The sequence below is a fragment of the Vicia villosa genome, unplaced genomic scaffold (genome assembly GCF_029867415.1).
Source record: "Vicia villosa cultivar HV-30 ecotype Madison, WI unplaced genomic scaffold, Vvil1.0 ctg.000030F_1_1, whole genome shotgun sequence".
Lineage (NCBI taxonomy): Eukaryota > Viridiplantae > Streptophyta > Magnoliopsida > Fabales > Fabaceae > Vicia > Vicia villosa.
The window spans coordinates 460,304-481,820 of NW_026704964.1; the positions used below are offsets into that span (position 1 = coordinate 460,304).

At 31.5% G+C, this 21,517-nt stretch overlaps 1 protein-coding gene across 3 annotated transcripts; it reads left to right on the forward strand.

Moving 5' to 3' along the window:
- Nucleotides 1-12,586: 12,586 nt before the first annotated feature.
- LOC131622448 (endoribonuclease Dicer homolog 2-like) lies at nucleotides 12,587-21,309 on the forward strand. Of its 3 annotated transcripts, none has more exons than XM_058893479.1 (23): nucleotides 12,587-12,738; nucleotides 13,025-13,115; nucleotides 13,297-13,474; nucleotides 13,589-13,702; nucleotides 13,967-14,101; nucleotides 14,449-14,533; nucleotides 14,632-14,696; nucleotides 14,813-14,953; nucleotides 15,134-15,262; nucleotides 15,352-15,472; nucleotides 15,564-15,663; nucleotides 16,125-16,320; nucleotides 16,401-16,561; nucleotides 16,727-16,945; nucleotides 17,088-17,302; nucleotides 17,433-17,704; nucleotides 17,796-18,190; nucleotides 18,285-18,388; nucleotides 18,554-18,747; nucleotides 19,075-19,284; nucleotides 19,697-20,104; nucleotides 20,375-20,653; nucleotides 20,845-21,309. In XM_058893479.1, the coding sequence occupies exons 2-23, from the start codon at nucleotides 13,039-13,041 to the stop codon at nucleotides 21,196-21,198; spliced, it is 4,152 nt and encodes a 1,383-aa protein (XP_058749462.1). In that variant the 5' UTR covers nucleotides 12,587-12,738; nucleotides 13,025-13,038; the 3' UTR covers nucleotides 21,199-21,309. The 3 variants fall into 3 exon arrangements, with proteins under 3 accessions (XP_058749462.1, XP_058749461.1, XP_058749460.1); XM_058893478.1 differs by having other exon boundaries at nucleotides 12,590-12,744; XM_058893477.1 differs by lacking the exon at nucleotides 12,587-12,738 and adding an exon at nucleotides 12,776-12,931.
- The last annotated feature ends 208 nt before the right edge of the window (nucleotides 21,310-21,517 follow it).

Below are 21,517 nucleotides of genomic sequence, written 5' to 3' on the forward strand. Positions count from 1 at the left end.
TAAGAGTGCAGAATTTCTGTTTTAGAATCCAAATTGCATGTTGTAACAGTGAAATCGCGAGGAAGACGAACTAGGTAAGTTGCAAGTTTTAGGGACTTCTGCCCATTTGCGCGTGATACGCGTATGGTACGCATATGAGGGGGTGGTACGCGCCCCGTTACGCACCAAAATACGCCCTTCTGTTGATACGCGTATGATGAAGAGCTGGTACGCGTATGGCCTTGTGGTACGTGTATGTTGTGTTTTGAGAAGAAATCAGCTCATGTTCATACGCGTATGGTACGCGTATGTTGTGTGTTTGTGTGGAAATCTGGCTCTGTTGGTACGCGTATAGCCAGCGTGAAATGCAGAATTTTGCTGTTTGTAATTTTTGAAAGTTTGATGATGCGTAACTTTTAAAATATTGGCCTGTTTTGAGTGTCGTTTGATCATGATGAACTGGATGAAATAATCTGTATTAATGATTGATGTTATAATTTAATTGAATGATGTTAATATATATAAACATGCTTGATAACGGTGATGATGATGATGATGATGACTTGAGTATGAGATGATGTTACTCATAGATTGATGATGGTATAAGTATGTTTTATGTATGTTTGCATTCATTCATAATCATTTGTTGAGGGTTGTATCCATGATGATGTGTTGGATCAGTGAAGGGCATAATTCCCATTGTGTGGAATTATGCTGGCAGGGCCGTACTTGATGATGTTAGATCGGTCGGTGGGTTATTCCCATTGATGATGTTGGTACCACATGCATAGTATCTGTTCATACATATGCATGACTTTTTATGACCTGGATAAATGTATTTTATGTTATGGTTTGATGGTGTTGTGATTGTGTGATGATGAAACGTCTGGATATGGAACGATTGGGTGAATAATATAACTATGATATATTGTTGTTTGTAATGCAATAATATTTGTTAATTGTGATGAGACTCACCTTTACATGTTGTCATTTTCAGATTGAGGATATCGGCTTTTCGACTTGGTGAGGATTAACTCATGAGTCAGTGCGTTTAGCTTAGCATCAGGTGTCATGCTCTGATATTATAACACTGGGGACGCGAGTTTTGAGTTCATGTTTTATAACTCTAATCATTATTTTGATGTTTGAAGGATAAAGTTTTAAAGATGTTGAACTTATCCGTGCGATTTAATTTCCGCTGTGTTAACATGAAGTGTTATAATTTTATAATGAATTTCCCTTAGTGAATGCATGACATAGACGTATGATGCTTTATTAATTATTGAATTGTGGCACCCTTGTTTTCATATACTTTGAATAATTTATTTGATTACTGCGGGGTTTAGAAGGGTGTTACAATAGTGGTATCAGAGCATAGTCGGTCGTTGTGACTAGAGTCTTGTGTCAGTCTTCCCTGTGTATGCGACTAGTACGAGTTAACTTGTCGATACTTTTGTTCTAACTAAATTGTTTGTGATTTAAGCAGAGAAATGGCTGGAAGAGGTGGAAGAAACGATGATGCAATTTCTGAGGCTTTAGGAATGATTGCTGGTGTGCTTGGATGGAATCCCAATGGAGCTGGTATTGGTACTAACAGGTAGTTAGGAGATTTTTAGAGGAACAACCCTCCGTTGTTCAAAGGCACTCATGACCCTGAAGGTGCTCAGAAGTGGCTGAAGGAAATCGAGAGGATTTTCAGAGTGATTGACTGTGATGAGAACTTGAAAGTGAGATATGGTACTCACATGTTATATGAGGAAGCTGACGACTGGTGGATTGCTACCAAAACAGAGCTGGATACTGATGGAATAGCAATCACTTGGGTTGTGTTCAAGAGAGAATTCCTAAGGAATTACTTTCCTAAGGATGTGCGTGGGAGGAAAGAGATTGAGTTTCTGGAGCTGAGGCAAGACAATATGAAAGTTCCAGAGTATGCTGCCAAGTTTGTAGAATTGGCAAAATATTACACTCCTTACAACAATGATGAGGCTGGTGAATTTTCGAAATGCATCAAATTCGATAATGGCCTCCGTGATGAGATCAAGCAGGGTATCAGATATCAGAGAATTCGGTGGTTTGTTGATTTGGTTGACTGTAGCAGGATATTTGAAGAGGATAACATCAAGATGAAGTCATCTCACTCTCGCGAGTTGGTTGACAGAAAAGGTAAAAAGCATATCTGCATATGGATAGAGGAAAGCCATATGGTAGAGTTAAAGCTGTTGATGGGAAGAAGCCCAGTGGGGGAGATTCCAGTGTTCTTGTCAGATGCTACAATTGTGGCGAGATGGGACATCGTAGGCATGAATGTAAGCTCGATCAGAATAAGTGTTTCAAGTGTGATAAAGTGGGCCATATTGCAGCTGATTGTAAGGAGAAGGCTCTGACTTGCTACAACTGCGGTGAAGAGGGTCACATTAGCCCACAATGTACTAAACCGAAGAAGAACCAATCGGGAGGAAAGGTTTTTGCTTTGACCGGGTCAGAGACTACTCTAGAGGATAGATTGATTAAAGGTACGTGTTTCATTCATGGCACACCTTTAGTTGCGATTATTAATACTGGAGCAACTCACTCTTTTATTTCCTTGGATTGCGCTAAGAGATTGAATTTAGAAATATCTGACATAAATGGAAGTATGGTTATTGACACTCCTGCGTCGGGTTCAGTGACAACTCCGTCCGCTAGTTTGAATTGTCCGATCGATATTTTTGGTCGGGTTCATGATCAACAACTTTGATACTCTCATTTGGATGTTGAGTTTCTGATGCTTCTAGGTTAGCCGAAGAAGTAGCTTTGTCTCTAGAAAGTACCGGAAAAAATTTCTTCATCCTTTAAAGAGATCAAAGAAACCATGTAAAATAGTTATTTATACTAATATTATAAATATAAGGGTTAAATATACAAACCCCCCTTGTAATATTAGCGAGATTCAATTTAGGCCCCTGTAATTTTTTTTTTTAAAACCCCCCTCGTAATTTTCAGATTCTGTCAAATAGGCCCCCGATTGCCAGATTGCAGAAAAGATTCTTTTATTTTACCAACGTGACAGTCCACGTAGCATTTTTTATTTTTTATGAGTTTTTTAAATCCACGTAATTTCTTTTCTTTTTTAATTACATATTATCTTTTCTCAAATTTCTTTTCTTTTTTAATTACATATTATCTTTAAGTTAGTTTTTTATTAATATTTTCTATGAATGATTAGTTTAAAGTAATCAAATATTACATTAGGCCAAGCAGCCCAACACAACAGCCCAGCACCTGAAGATTTGAAAACAAATGTTTAAAAGAGCTTTATAAACACTTCCACTTGTTATTGAAATTTCGATGTGGGACTTCCTTTGACATCTATATTGAAAACATCAACATTAAAACAAGACCAAACCAATTGCATCATAATCCACATCTTTTAGAGAATGAAAATGCTATGTTTCAGGAAAATAAACTAGAGGAGGCCATGCAACAGTATGAAAAGGTTACCCACTTGTGTTTCTTCCGCTCTTCAACATAATTCTTTATTATTCCTTATCCATGGGAGATGACTTCATGTTCCAGTTGTTTGGGAAGTATAGGGATATGAATTTAATTTGGGACTAAAAGTGCAGTGGCTCTTTCGGATATTCAATGCCCTATGGATCACCATGCAAGTAGTTTCAGAGCTCTTCTTTATCCTGACATCAATATGGTTGAACCAATTCTACTACATCTTTGAAATGCTATGCACATGAAAACAACATCCATTCATGAAAATAACATTCATTCATGGTCGTTCATGGTCGGGCTTGGAAACAACACAAGCAATGTCTCATACATGTGAATGAATAATGCTTATTACAGGCTATGTAAATGAATAAAGACCATGCTTTTGAACTATGTTTCAGTTAATATTTCTTTCTATATTCCAAATATATTTTTGTGTTATCTTAATATGGTGGATGAGAGAATGCTTGTGAATGACAGTGATGGTTTGTATAACAACTCACAACATCACAAATATGTGTTTGAGTTCATTCAAATATATGCATGCATGTTAATATAACTATTTTAGCACTACAACTGACATTTAAATATAACTTTTATTCAAAAAAAAACATCTTATGTTTGGTGAAATGGAAGACAAGCAAGAACAAGACAGTGATAACCAGAATAATATTTATGTTAACACACTGAAAGCTCATGCTATGAGAGTGAGCTGGCTGTGATGTGAGTTTCACGTGACTTTCTTCTCGGTTTTTAGCTTGCGTCCAACAGAAAATTTGTGGTAAACATAAAACATACTACAAGATCCAAATACTCTCATATAGTCCAAGGTTTATCAAGCAAAGTTCTATCTATATAATTGCAGCACACTTCAACTCAAGACTAAAATCTAAGTACATATCAGTAGAAAGTGTTATGGAAGTAAAAGTGTTTGAAACAAGACAAACCTTAATTTAAAGCATACGTGGATTTTTTATCAAGCTGACTCTATCAAATATAGGTTGAAATATACTGCTCCTTGATCCTTAAACCATGCATGCAGTATTAATATATAATAATTGCAGTATGTAATGCCTTCCTTGCACTGCCATGGATTTTGAAGTTATGTTGCACTTCACATGAATTTTAAAGTCCCACATTGATTATTATATCAACAAAACAAGTGTTTATAAAACACACACACCATTAGGTTATCAATTTAAAAACATACCATGTGTTCATGGGCCATAAGCCCAAAGTTTTCATTAAAATAATTTTGTTTGATTAAAAAAATTAATAAATATTTAATAAAATAATAATTAAATAATTAATATATATTCTGTAAAAATTTAATATATAAAATAATTTTAAAAATAGAAAACAAAAAGTAAAAAAGAAATTTTTTAAAAATAATCCACGTAGATTTGAAAATAATAAAAAAAATTAAAACAAATGCCATGTAGACTGCCACGTTAGGAAAAAACAGGAATCTTAAGAGAAATAGTGAATCTAGGGGTCTAACAGATGGAATCTAAATATTACAAGGGATGTTTTACAAAAAAAATTTTTACCAGGGGCTAAAATCAAATCTCGCTAACATTACAGGGGGGTTTGTATATTTAACCCTAAATATAACATTGAAACTAATTGATTATGAAAGAAACCATTATGATAAATTGAAAAAATTGAATTTTTTAACAAATTAGGGTTTTAGGGTTCAATCAACAGGTTGAAACACTTCTGAGTTTTGAGGACAACATGTTATCATCCTAACTCCTCTAACAAGTGTACTTGCAGGTCCTCGTATTGTTAGATCTCATATATTTTGTTATAGCTTTAACATGATCTTATCAAAACATTGGCAAAAGCATTTGGTTCAAATGACAGCATATTCTATCCAATAAAAAAAACCAACGTGCATTTATTCAAAAGAAAATGATCATCTACTCAAAGGACTATATTCTGTATCCTCAAAGTACACATCCAGCTAAGACAGATTGCTCATCTACTCAAAGGACTATCTTCTGACCTCCTCAAAGTACACATCCAGCTAAGAAAGATATTTCTTTGCCTTGCAAGTTCAAACGGATATATTCCTACAAGCCTCTATATAACTAGCACCTCTTGCAAAGAAAGAGACAACTTTGACATTCAAGCTCAATATCATTTTGAATCAAAGTCAAAAAGGCTTATCTTATTCATAAGAAAAGGAAGAAATCTTGTCACTGCCAAATAGTGAATCATCTTCATATCATCCACTAAATATTTTGTATATCCTCAAGAGATATAAAATCTTGGCTGTAACAAAGAAAAAGAAAGATCTAAAGTGAAACTTTAGTGAGTGTAAAAGCCTTTTGAGGTTGTGTAAAGCATAACATTTTTATCCCTCTTTAAAGGATAAAAGTGTAAGATATAAGAAAATCTCACTGTGTGTGAGGACTGGACTAACCCTTTTGGTGAACGAGTATAAACCCTTGTGTGTTCTTTATTACGAGTCCTATATTTCTTTATATCTTACTCACACACATAAACTAAATTTTTAAGAGGTCACTATTCAATCCCCCTTTCTAGTGACATTTATTACCAACAGAACAAAGAAGAAAAAATAAGGGAAAATTAAAATACTAACTTTATCTTAGATTTGCAATCACCCATAAACAAATGTATCCAAGCCAAATAGAAAAATTAGAGAAGAAAATGAAAGATTAACAATGAGAGGTTAGTAGTGTTTGAGATGGAGAATAAGACAGTTACTTTAACTTTGTAACATCTTATGTGAGAGAGAATTAATAATTTTTTTTTTTACTTTTACAACTTAATCTCTCTCCTCTCTATAATATATATTATATATATGAGGAGAGATATATTTACTCCAAGAGTAAGTTATTATAACTTACTCCACATATTGACTATTTATTATTTTCAATTTAATGGTTTAAAATAATAAGTAATTAAATGTAGAGAGAGAAAACTATTACTTATTATTTTTAACGATTAGATTGAAAAGAATTAATGGTCTAAGTTGTGGAGTAAGTTATAATAACTTACTCTTGGAGTAAATATATCCCTCCTCTCTCTCTCTCTCTCTCTCTCTCTCTATATATATATATATATATATATATATATATATATATATATATATATATATATATATATATATATATATATATATATATATATATATATATATATATATATATATATATATATATATATATATATATAAAATAAAGCAAAATGAGAATTTGAGCAAGTTTGCCAAGTGTGCATTTTAGACAGCCTACTGTTTTAAAAATTTCTATTTTAGGTAATCTTACTATATTTATTATAATTTATTTTTAATTGTTTATTATTTTATTTTGGATTTTTGTTAGTATTCCAATACAATTTATATTTATTATTGCTAATATCTACTTTCTACACTGAATGATATCAATGCACCATAAATCGAAAAAATTAGTCATAATGATAATGAATATAATAAAGTAAATGTATTCCCCATAAATCCATTTATATTCCAAAGCAACTACATAAATTGGTCGTGAATCTATCCATTTCCATAAAAAATTATGCAAATTCATTTTCTATAAATTCATCACCTCCGTCGATATCACTTCAACACCAAACACAACCTTCATTCATCAGTAACACAAACAATCTTTTTGATAAGAAAAATCAAAAATAGAATCAAAGAGGAGAGAATCTGAGCATTTTGAGTTTTTTTTTTAAATCTGTTCTTCCTTGCATACAATATTGCATATGTCTTTTTTTTTTGGTATAATCATTTTATTACCACCGGAAACTTTAGATCTCAAGTTGGTAATGTTTCAGTGCTCTCAAATCCATTTCTCGAAATCGAAACCTTTCTCAAACCCATTATTGCAATTTGGTGAAGATTGTTGTAGAAATAGGTTGAAGGGATTGTGAAGCTGCTTGCTTCTGGTGATGATGATTCTGATCGAATCTATTTTTATGATATTTTTGTTTGTTTTAGGTTTTATTTCTATTGAATCTTGCATATGATCTTTCAGCGAGGTGTGTTGTTAACACTGTTTGGTGATGTTGGTGTATATTGGTTTTAAAAATGAAGGGCATTTTGGTTTCCATGACTGGAAGAGATATTGTTAGTGGTGGCATTTAGCAACATTATTCCGTAACTTTTTCTACCATATTGGTTTTAAAAATGGTAACGTAAACTTGAACGTAAATATATCAATAAACTATTACCTATGTTGTCGTATTTATTAAAGGATATAATTTTATGTTTTTTTTTACATTCAAGTATTTTTTACCATCTTATAAGAAAATAAATTATAAAGAAAAATAAAATTATATTGATATGCTACTTCTTTTAAACATATCATCCAATAAATTTTGAGGCTTAATTAATTCAATTTTAGTTTGTTTTATAAGAAACATTTTATCATAACATAAGAAACAACCAAAGATAATTATTTTTTATTGTAATTAGTATACAAAAAATTCTAATAGTGCGAGAAAAAAGTTTAATCACATTAAATAATGTAGAAAATATTATATAATAAATAAATATTTATAATTTTATTTATTTGTGATGTTCTTTTAAAAAAATATATTTGTCACTCATAAATATTTTGTGTTGGTTTTCAACAAAGTATAACCTATTATATAGGATCAACATTTATATATTTTCAACGGCAATTACTCCTTAAAATCTAAAATAAAATTCATTCTCAACCGCTTGTCTCCCAAAAAAAAAAAAGGGGCAGGATTAAGAATTTTATTTTGTTGAGTTTAAATTGAAAACAAGAATAATAATCACCTTTAATATTATTTCAATTGATTAACTTATCTAAATTTAGTAATTAGTATAACCAAAGCATAGGTTAATTACTGGATTTTTTATTACTTAATTTAATTTTTGATTATTTTAATTTCGTAACATAGAATTTTAAGCCGACAAACTGTAAAATCAAATAAAAGAAATTATTTTAATTTATACAAATTTTTATTGCATTAATAATATTTAATAAAATATTAAATATTATAATTTATATTATTCATTTTTTTGTATAAATTTTATTTAATAAATATTTTATTATAAATTAAATATTTATGAAAAAGATGAATAAATTAATAAACCCACTCGAATAAAAGTGCAAACGCAACTTAAGTTATGTTGGCAAAGACAATCTATATTTTTTTAAATAAAAAACTCTATTAAATTTCTTGATCATCAAACATAGGTTCGCCCTATGAAATATAAAAAAAAAATATTTATCCACAAGTTAAAAACTCAAATGATTTTATTCTTTCGGTTAATAAATAATAATAAAATATTTATATGATTAATAAATTAATATTTCATTGTCCAATATTGAAATGGATTCTAGGTTATGCAAATTTATTAATTCTTAATGTAGATTAAAATAATTATAGTAGATTATATTTAATTATTGATTTTATATTATTGATTTTATATATCTTCAATACTAATTATTAACTTTTTCTAATATAATTGTAGTAAATTCAAACAATTTCAAATTATAATTCTTGTATTCAAAATTAGAAAAAAAATTGTGTTTTAAAATTTACTACAAATATTCAATTTCTCCTTATTTAATATGATTTCTCTTATATTTTTTTAGATAAACAAACATATACTTAATAAAAAATGATATATGATATTATGACTTGATATAAGAAAAAATAAATTTTACTTGAAAAAATAAATTTTACTTGAAAAAATATTAATTTTTTTAGGATAATTTTACTAAAAAATATTTAAGTATTTGTTTTTATATATAAAAAAGAAGAGATAATTATGATTGGTGAATACACAAATTTCTAATGAAAAAAATTATTTGTTATTCTTTTTATATTTTATATACATTTTTAACCATTACTATATTATACTTATTTACTATTTTTAAATTTTCTATTAATAGAAAACATTCCTATATATATATATATATATATATATATATATATATATATATATATATATATATATATATATATATATATATATATATATATATATATATATATATATATATATATATATATATATATATATATATATATATTTTAACTTATTTTTTAAATATTTAATTTGTTAATTCCTAACAACTCTATTTTTTATTTTGTTTTATCATGAAACAGGATAATTAATAGTAGCAATTAGTAAACTAATTTTAAATTACTTAAAACATTTTTATCTGACATTTTAAATATATAAATTATTCCAAACATGAAATAATAAAACTAAGTTGTTTTCCAAAAACTAAATCTCTTCAAATCATAACATACTATAAATATTTAAATTTTTAATTTCTATAATTTCTTTGATTGGATTCTTATCTTTATCATTTTATTCACAAAAATATATAAATATATAAGTTTTCTAAATTAAAATTGATTTCATATAGATTATTTCTCAGAAATGAAGGTTTTATAAACTTAAAATGAGATCTTATTTATTTATTTATTTATTTCATATCGAGCAACTGTGAAAAAGATTTTCGTTTTGATTTCTTATCTGATATATATTATATATTTAAAGACTAAATTATTCAACGTGTAATCCGCCGCCATCTATGATGTAGGCATGTAGCCTATTGTTTACATGTGAGAGAGAAATGTATCAATTTTAATTTTGTTTATTCTTCTTCTTCCTCTTATTCTCCATAAGTATATATTTAAAAAAAGAAAAGCAAAATTCTGGTGGGGCTTTAGCCACACCAAGCCCCTGCATGTGTTCGCCCCTGCACATTACATGCCACTTGGAAGTTATTTTCTGACTTTGACTAACAACCATAAACGGAAGAATAAATGTGACACTATTTCAAAAGTTAAAGGACTAGTGTGACACAATTTAAAGTTAAAGGACCAAACTAAACCAAAGGATATAGTTAAGTGATTAAAAGGGGTATTTTTCCTTCATCTTTACAAAGATACTTTAAACTCTTCTTTTTCTTTTCCTCTCCTTATCCTTTAAGTTTCAATCATTTTCACTTTCACAATTCATCCTTTTCTTCTTTTTGAGTTTTAAGTTTGGTTTTTTTTACTAGATCATTTTCTTACTTTAGCCAGGAAGCTGGTCTCTGGGTGAGAGACTCATTGAAGTGTCCCGTCCTAAGGTCTTTCTAGGATGCTCATACGAGTATTTCTTAGTTTGGGCGAATCACCTTGATTTTTGCCCCATTGAAGCGGGCGAGGTACTCCCTTAGGGATTCATATGAGCCTTGGCAAATGTTAAAAAAACTGGTGGTAGACATCTTCTTGTGCCTGCTTGCTGCGAATTGCTGAACTAGCTTCTTCACCAAGTCTTGATAGTTGGTGATGGGGAGCTAAGGTAGACTCATATACCATCTTAGGGATGCGTCTCTGAAGGTGCTAATATGAGCCTACAGTTCAAGAAGTATGACGCTCCAATGATTTCCATTTGCATATTTATGGAGGCAATGTGTTCATATGGGTCGCTGCACCCATTGAACTTAGCTAGTGAAGGATATTTAAAGTTCTTTGAAACGAGCACCTCTCATATCTTGTTTGAAAGAGGTTAGGGGTCTAGCATTTCCTCCTCGCCAGTAGGGATTATACCCTATTGAAGCTGTTGAATGTGGAGGACATCATCCTCTAGAGCTTGATTCTAGAGATATTAATAGTCCATAGTGTGACACATATTTGCTATGGTATTTCTTCTCTTTCAAATTCTTTGTTGGCCGGAGTTGTTGTCTTCTTGTTCACCATGATGGTAAGAAAAATTGAACGTGAGGCGACACTCCGACTAGGTGTTGTTGTGGTTTTCGAAGTCAATTTTACCAGACTCCATAGTGAACACTAGTTGTGCTTTCTAAAAAGTACAATATGTGACAACCCATATAGATTAAGAGCTGTCAAAGACTTGAAGGTATTTTGTGGGGATGAGAGCTAACTCACGTATGAGGTGAGAATATATATATATATATATATATATATATATATATATATATAGGGGACGACTCAGGTGAGAACACTTGGTTATTATGAGAAATGAGAACAATGAATCACGGCCATTAAATTTTGATTTTGTTGATTTTAATGAACTAGATTGGTTTCTCTTTCTATGTTGATTTAAAATAAATATTAAGGATTCTAGAAAGAGAAACCAATCCAGTCCATTAAAATCAACAAAATCAAAATTTAATGGTCGTGATTCATTGTTCTCATTTCTCATAATAACCAAGTGTTCTCACCTGAGTCGTCCCCTATATATATATATATATATATATATATATATATATATATATATATATATATATATATATATATATATATATATATATATATATATATATATATATATATATATATATATATATATTGCAAGAAAGTGATCGTCCTCCTTAAGTTTAACACTTATGTACTTATATAAATACTGGACCTGAATCTTATATCCTTTAAAAAAGACAACCATCTCAAGGAGGATGCAGAACTGGACGATTAGTCCACTATTATTATGAAGAACGTGGACAAATACATCCTTCTGTGGTCAAACATATATAAAATTTTAATTTTAACTTATTTAACCTTTTATTATATTTAATTTTTAAAAAATATTTATGTTATTTAATAAATATTTTTTTGTCCATATCTTTTACTTTTATATTTTTTCAAGAGGTTAAAGGTAATAAATACATTGTCCATTTAAATAAGTTTTACACATCATCTAATAATCTAATAATATTATAATAACACTATCACTTTGATTGTCCTTTTTTTTTTCTTTTCCAAATCCAATTATTAATGGTCATATATTTGAATTTTTTTTCTTTCTTTATGTTTATAATTTTTTATAAAGAAAAGGGGTGATGCACTGACAGTGTAAAATATTTTTACACTGTCAACCAATCACCATCCATGTATCCAATTAAATCATTTTTTTATTTAAAAAAAATTTAATGACATGACACATTTAAGATTCTCTATTGGATGACAGTGTAAAATTATTTTACAGTGCACTACCTTTTAACTCTTTTTTATATTCTTAATAATAATAAATTTAAAAGTGGTGTATCGTATCCGGAAATATTTACTATATTTGATGTGGTTGATTAAAAAATAAGAGTAATATTTCCTTTCTTACGCTAACAGGTGTGGTCAATTATTGGAAGAATATGAGAGTCAGTAGACTCATGTTTTCTTCCGTTTCAGTCTCTTAAGTTTCCATTCGCGCTCACACGACCGGTTACATCACCCAATTCAAAATTCAATTCTTAGATTCCCCTCAACTGTGGTCCCAACTCCCAACCATCATTATTCAATTAACCATCTGTACGTGTAAGTTCATATTTATTTTTCATCTTTTCAAAACATACTTTAACACTCTTCCTTTTTCTTTTCATCTCCTTCTCCTCTAAGGAATCACTCATTATTAGGGTTTTTCTTCATTGCTCCCAAAAAACCAAACTTTCCATCATCATTTTCACTTTCACTCTTTTCAGTTCGGGTTTTTCTTACTAGATCAGTATGGATTTTTTTTTGTTTGATCATGCTATTACATTCAATTTCATTGCTTCGTTGTTTGAATTCTGATTATTTTATTTATTTGACAATGTAGTGTCAGCGGATGTTATGGAAGAAGCTCTCATGGAAATGGATCACTATAGTCAGAAGCAGGTTGTGCCTGATGCTCTTTCCTTTGCTAGAAGGTTTGTTCAATCCTTCCATTTCGATATATGAGTGTGCGACTCTCAAGGTTTCGGATTCAAATCCCGCTAGTGACGGTAGAATTGCAAAAATTGATGTTAAGTTTTGCTGATTTCTTTGGTTTTTTTTTTGTTTTTTTTTTTTTGTTTTTGTTTTGTTTTTTTTTTGTTTTTGTGTGTGTAGCTATCAACTTGAAGCGTTGGACAGAGCGATTCGTGAAAATACTATAGTGTATTTAGAGACTGGTTCTGGAAAGACTTTGATAGCCATCATGCTTCTCAGAAGCTACGCTCATCACCTCCGAAAGCCTTCTCCTTACATTTCGGTTTTTTTGGTTCCCAAAGTTGTACTGGTTTCTCAAGTATGCTGCGTTTTTATGATAGCTTTAGCATATTTGAGATACATTTTGATTAATTACTATGTGATTTTTGAGGATTCATTGTGCTTGTTTGTTTTGTTCAATTGTGTATTCTAGCAAGCTGCGGCATTGAGAAATCACACTGATTTGAAAGTTGGAATGTACTGGGGAGACATGGGTGTTGACTATTGGGATGAAGCTACATGGAAAAAGGAGATGGGCAAACACGAGGTGAGGGATTTTGTATTTCTATCGCGGCTAAACAATGTCCTTGTTATTTTATATCAATATTAATTTGGTTTGCATAGCTCTAGTATCTTTTTGTTGTCATATATGAAATGTATCCTCTAGTTTGGTATCTGTTGTCTGCACTTTCTACAATGCAGATTCCAATAGGACAAGAAATAGACAATAATTTAGTACAATGCTTTTAAATTTTTGTTTTCTTTGTACCATAGACTGTAATCACTGTTTGTAATGCTTTTGAATGTATAGGTACTTGTAATGACTCCAGCAATATTGCTTAATTGCCTGAGGCACAGCTTTATCAAACTGAATATGATAAAGGTTTTAATAATGGACGAATGCCATCATGCCGCGGGAAAACACCCCTATGCTTGTATCATGACTGTAAGTGTTGTACTCTTTTCTTTACATGCTTTTCTTACGACTGCTTTCTGTATTAGAACTTACTACCAGAGTATATTTTGGTTCCGATATTTTAGCATACACTTATTTCCAAGTGACTAAATAATGAACTGAAGAAGATTTTTAGATCCATTCACAGATTTGCCGTGCTATGTTGTTATATAAATAAAAGTCAGTGTTGTCAATCGCAGATCATTTTAATTGGTGATATTGTTCAGTTGTATCATGTTGTAAGCTACAACGTTCATGCTTCATCTGCATCACGGGGCTGTAGTACTAGTTTTAGCCGTGGAAGTGATAGGTAGTTACTTTTGTCGGATTGTGTGCAGGAATTCTATCATCATCAACTAAGATGTGGTATCACCGAGCTTCCTAGAATTTTTGGGATGACTGCTTCCCCAATTAAATCGAAAGGTATAGAAACCTAGAGAAAGTTTCTATTCATTTATTTGCATTGCTAGTTTTTTTCTGCTTATTTATCAGTGTTTCTTCACTTTTATTTTTTAATGCAGCTGCAAATTCTGAATCGACCTTGTCAAAAAATATTCGAGAACTAATGACTCTAATGCATTCAAAGGTTGTTTTTTATTTTCTTGCTCTTCATGTACAAGTTTTAAAAATTTCTCTTATTTATTAGTGTTTGTTCTTGCCATGTTTAATTTCTCTGATTTTTCTTTTAATTTAAAATTTAAGGTATACACATGTTTAAGTGAAGCTGTCATCTCACAGTTTGTACCAACCTCTACACCAAAATTCTGGTTTTACAAGGACAATGCGATTTCATTTACGCAATTCGGAGATTTGGCCAAGAAACTCAACATATTAAAACAACAGGTGTGTACATTTAAGCAAATCATAAATGTTCAAAGATAGAGTTCAAATTAAACTAAAGTTACTGTACACCTTTTGGCATCCTTTATCGCATTTTGTCACTGAATCCAAACTATAGTACCATGTGTTTTTGTCTGATCATAATTGATTATTAACTTGAAATGGTTCTAATTTGTTCTTCAGCACGAGCTTTACATCACAAGTTCAGATTTGACTAAATCAGCTGTGGAATCTGCACTCAAAAAAATAGCAAGGATTTTTACTGCCTCAATATTCTGCTTGGACGAGCTTGGTGTTTGGTTGGCTTTGAAGGTCCTCTCCCTTCTGCTGCAGTGATGTCATTTGTGACTCTATTTTATGTTCATTTTTGTATAACTATCAACTGTTTTCTTACGTGATAGGCTGCAGAGTCCTTATCTTCCATTGAAATTGAAACTTTCTTATGGGGTCACTCAGGTGATCAAATTGTCAAAAAGTTTAGTTCAGCTACTATGATGACACTGCAAAGTTACATACCATTTGGTAATAGTTCTGTAAGCATTGAGTGTTAAATTTTTAATTTAATCTGTTGTTATATTCTTTTATTAAATTTAGAGAATGTCTTCTTACACAGATCCTCCGTGGACTATTGGTAACAATATGAATTTTGACGTGGATATGGGTCTATTGACCTCCAAAGTGTCCTGTCTTATTGACTGTCTACTTGAGTACAGGTAATCATAAATATATTTCTTTCTAAATATTTCAAATGTGGTGGTAGATCTTGTGGTATTTTTTGTTATCTTTTCTATGCTCACTGATTAAACATTGTTAACATATGGAGCACATAATCTGACACGGCCACTAATACGTGTCATGTGAATGTCATATGAGTATCGACCACCAATCCAATGAGTGTCGAGCGAAAGGAAAAGAAACATTTTTTTAGGATACTTGTTTGAATTTCCGACACGTGTTATACATGTGTCATGATTGTCGGACACCGCGACATGCTTAATCTTCAAGGTGTCTGTGCTTCATGGTTAACTAGCTGATCAATAGTTAATCTCTGTTTTTATTGTCTTTAGTGATTTTTTTTTTACCTCATTTTGGTTTTGGTTTTGATTTTGATTTTGATTATTAAATTTATTAAACCTATTTTAATGGTTATACTGTGTGCATACTACAAATACAGGGGTTTATCTGAAATGAGATGCATAGTTTTTGTGGAAAGGGTCATTACGGCTATTGTCCTTGAGATTCTATTGAACACTTTGCTTCCGAAATACAATAGCTGGAGGACTAAATTCATTGCAGGAAACAGTAGTAAATTGCAAAACCAATCTCGAAAATGTCAAAATGAAATCGTGGAAGAATTTCGTATGGGATTGGTATGCTGATTTCTTAGATAATCCGTTGTACTGTAATAAACAAATACTATTACTTATTGATGAAATATTTTAATCTGTAGGTCAATGTCATTGTTGCAACATCAATTCTTGAAGAGGGTTTAGATGTTCAAAGTTGTAATTTGGTTATTAGATTTGACCCATCCCCCACAGTTTGCAGTTTCGTACAGTCTCGAGGCCGTGCAAGAATGCAAAATTCAGATTATATATTGATGGTTAAGAGGTAATACTGTTGTTTCTCCTTAGTATTATGATTTCTAATTTACTCCTATAGCATTTAGGCATGGGCCATTATACATGCTGCAAGAGAAAGTTATAATATCAAACCAATACATATCCTTTAAAGTAAAGTTTCCCCAAAAAACCTTATTTTATTCTAAAATTACAGTGGGGATTCAGTTACACGTTCTCGATTAGAGAAATACCTTGATGGCGGGGACATGATGAGAAAGGAGTCTTTGCGTTATTCTTCCCTTCCATGTGAATGTCTTGAAAGTGATCTATTTCATAATCAAGCTTACCGTGTTGCAAGCACTCAAGCTGTTGTCAATCTTAGTTCTAGCATTACTCTGTTATACTTATATTGCTCAAGGCTCCCTTCAGATGGGTAAGTTCATATATTGCTGGTCTTGTTTTATATTATTTATTTTTTCTTTTTTTTAATGAACCTAAGATATACTTTCTTTTGCATTAATCTGGTTCTCTTCATTTTTTACTCTGTACTTCATCATTCATCTTTAAACCCCTAGGTACTTTAAACCGACTCCAAGATGGGACAAAGAGAAAGGAATATTGTATCTTCCTAAGAGCTGTCCTCTACATGCTATTCATGTACAAGGTGACACAAAGTACTTAAAGAATATTGCATGCCTTGAAGCATGCAAACAACTTCATCAGATTGGAGCGTTGACAGATAATCTCGTTCCTTCTATTGCCTTTGAAGAAGCAGAGGTGGAGAAGTTTGGTAACTTCTCGTGCTTTCAATTCATTTTTCCTTTTATTACTGCCGTTCATTTTTCACATACTTAAACATATAACTCTATTTAACTATATAATTCCTTTGAACTTTATTGACATCAAACAAAATCTGATAGGGAATGAACCATATGATGAGGAGAAACCAAGTTATGTTCCATCTGAATTGGTGAACCGCGTGTCGAATAATAGTAACACAATCTACTATTGTTATTTAATAGAGTTAAAACAAAATTTTGTCTATGATATCACCGTTCAAGACATTTTTCTTGCAACTAGAGTTGAACTTGATCAAGAAATTGGATGCGTAGAATTTGACATGGGTTTCGATAAAGGCAGCTTGTCCGTGACCTTGAGATACAAAGGAAGCATTAATCTCTCGCCCAATCAGGTATCTCTCTAGTATTCTTCTAATTATATTTGACGTATTTGCAAGTGTTAAGGAAAAGTCAATAAAATAATGGTTTGTGTTTATTATCCAGGTTATTCTGTGTAAAAGATTCCAGGTTAATGTCCTTGGAATTCTTATGAATCATAAAACCGAAAAGGAAGTCGTTTTAGGGAAATGTTGTTTGGAAGATGATTTTGAGATTGATTATCTTTTGTTGCCATCTGTTGCTATAGAGCAAACACCAGTTGTTGATTGGTTAACTATTAATTCCGTTCATCCATCTCTAATCGAGTGTGTGCATCATAAATCCAATATACATACCAAAAAGGGTTTAGTTTGCAGTTGTTTATTGCAAAATGCTTTGATTTGTACTCCGCATAATGGTCGGACTTACATCACCACTGATATAATGGAATTGAACGGAAATTCTCCTCTAGAAGTAAGAGATGGTGAAGTTACCACATATAAGAAGTACTTTAGACAAAAGTAAGTGATTTTTCGTAGTAGACGATTGTATTCAAGTTAATCTATCTACTTGGCTGCCTTATATATCATCCTATTTTTTCTTTTCGAATTTCAGGCATGGCATTCAATTACATTTTGAGCATCAACGCCTACTTAAGGCTAGACATGTTTTTCCGGTAAAGAATTATTGTCACGGATACAGACAAGCTAAGGACAGAGGTTTGAGCTTTAAAGTTTTTATTTGTTTTTTTTTCTTCGGTTGCTTAATCTTTCCTCTTTTATCATAAAAATCTTAGGTTTCCACAGTAGATATGGTTTCTTCTATCACTATTCAAACACTATTAATGTATAATCACATCTTAATCTTGTGTCTTTCTTTTTCAGATGTGAGCAAGACATTTGTTGAATTACCTCCTGAACTCTGCTATATAATTATGTCACCATTACCAGTCAGGACGCTTTATTCATATGCATTTATTCCATCCATCATGCATAGAATTGAGGGAATGCTTGTAGCTTCGAACTTTAAAAAGATGCATTTGGATCATTGCCCACAGAATGGGATTCAAACATTCAAGGTGGGCTAGGTTTTCTCCTTTCCAGATTAAGTAATTTTGCAACTTTTTGTTTATTGCCCTTAATAGCTAAAAATTTGTAGAAAAGGAGAATTATTTTTACTGTATTTATTAATAATGGAAGTAATTTCTGGATTCTGCCCTACTTTGTGTCATCTGCTTCGGCTCATACACGTTGAATATTTTGAGAAGAAATTTTGTTAGGAACCTCCTCCGTATTCATTTTTTGGTTAATCTGTGTTGGTGGTATCTGAATGTATGGTTTTTATTTCTAGCTGTCAAACATTTTAAGGATATTTGCACTAATGCTATATGCATTTTGCATTGTAGGTCTTGGAAGCAATGACCACAAAGACATGCAAGGAGACCTTTCATTACGAGTCTCTAGAGACACTTGGAGATTCTTTTTTAAAATATGCTGTTAGCCAACAGCTATTTTATACATATCATACTCACCATGAGGGTCTTCTCAGTGTGAAGAGGGAGAAGATAATTTCTAATGCTGCCCTCAGTAAGTTAGGTTGCGGTTTTAGTCTTCCGGTAATCTTTCTCTCCAAGTTACATCTCTTATGATGCTGTCTTTTTGGCAAATTTTCATGTTTTGTTATATGCTATTTCATAGAAGTAGAACGTATCCATTGGTATACTTTTTCTTCATTTGTATGATTGGTTTCTTAATTAGTTGACATTGTTTTTTCCGGAACTTTGTAGATGATTATTATGGCTGAACCACTTTGCATTCTTTCCCTGCTTTCTCTAAGCTAAAAAGATCAAAATGAAAAGTGTACATGATTTACCATAATATGTAATGTATTTTCTAAACCGTTGTGCGCATGAGATGAGATTATATTGTATTAATTGGCTGTTCATTTTGCATTATTCTCTTGAAATTTTTTTACTTGTGGATAATGTATTAATTTTGTTATTGAACGTGTATTCTTTCGAGTTGCAGGGCTTCATACGAAATGAAGCTTTTGATCCTAAGACGTGGATCATTCCTGGAGCTAAATCAAAAAGTTTTACAATAAAAGAGATAGATTTCAAGAGGACAAAAATTTTTACTCGAGGAAATAGAAAGTTGAAACGGAAAATTGTTGCTGACGTTGTTGAAGCACTAATTGGTGCATTCCTTAGCACTGGTGGTGAGACAGCTGCATTGTTGTTTATGGATTGGGTTGGTATCAAAGTGAATTTTAATATTACACCCTATGAGCGACAATTGAATGCTTGTCCCGACAATATAGTTAATGTAAGGTTTCTAGAATCCTTATTAAAGTACTCTTTTAGGGACCGGTCTCTGTTAGTAGAAGCAATGACACACGGTTCTTACATGCTGCCTGACGTGCCTAGATGCTATCAGGTACTTATTCACTATCTTCTTCATGACAATCATGTTTTCCTCTTTGGAACTGTTTGAATTGGTTTATTCGGGCATAGCTAACATAAACACTTGCAAAGACTGTTTTGACATGACCATAAGCTGTTTTCAGCTTATTTGCAGAAACAACTCGGTTTATCTTTTGTTGTAGAAATTATTAACGAAACCTATGATATAATGCTTTATTAAGTTGTTTATGCAACTAGGACCATTTTGTCTCAATTTTTGTATGATGTATTTCTTTCCCTGCAGCGACTTGAATATCTAGGAGACTCGGTGTTGGATTATCTAATTACTATGCATTTGTATAAAGAATATCCTGGCATGTCACCTGGGCAGTTAACTGACATGAGGTCTGCCTCTGTGAATAATGACTGTTATGCAATGTCTGCCATAAAGGTTCAATTGCATAAACATGTACTCCACGCGTCTCAGGAGTTACATAAACATATTGTAGCTACGCTTGATAAATTTGACCAACAGTCTTCATCATCAACTTTTGGATGGGAGTCCGAGGCATCATTCCCCAAGGTTAGTTTGTCGAAATCTTAGAATAATGTTATTACATCATTGTAGTTTTCGAACAAGGCGGAAATAGAGAGAAAACCGAAACACACGGCGAAGCTGTTTGTTTAAACTACACCAAAGAGAGACACTTTTTAGATAGCGCATTTCTACGTTGTAACACATGTAATAGTTCTGCCTTCTATGTCTGTCTGCAGGTGCTTGGAGACATTATAGAGTCTCTAGCTGGTGCTATTCTAGTTGATTCAGGATACAACAAGGAGGTTGTGTGGCAAAGTATAAGGCCTCTTTTGGAACCTCTTGTAACACCAAATACATTAACGATTCATCCCATCAGAGAATTAACTGAACTTTGTCAGAAAATGAATTATAGTATGAATAAGACCTTGTCCCGGGATGAAGAAGGTGTTACTAGTTGTAGAGTTGAAGTAATAGCTGATGAAGTAGCTCACCAGTATGAGTACATAGGTACTGCTGACAGGAAAGCAGCCACAAGGCTAGCCTGCAAAGGTGTTTTGAATATCTTGCAGAAGGAAACTTTAGGTAATTGATATACATAACTTGTGTATATCTCAGGAATTGTAAAAATAGCGGGATGTAATTATAACTGTGATATTAGATTTTCATTAAAAATGATATTAAGGGTTGCAAATTTTTGATCATTTTGGTCATAATTATTTTGGACAAGTTAATCTAAACTGCTTCTAAAATGGATAGTAAGTTAATCTAAACAAACATTATCTCTTGTCATAAACCATATGTGAAAGAAATTGGTTTGGTTTATTAGGCTCTTGAGATTGGTTTGGTAATGCCCTTTTAGTTTATGATCTATATGTGTGTTGTAGTTCTAGAATTAGTTCAATATATGGT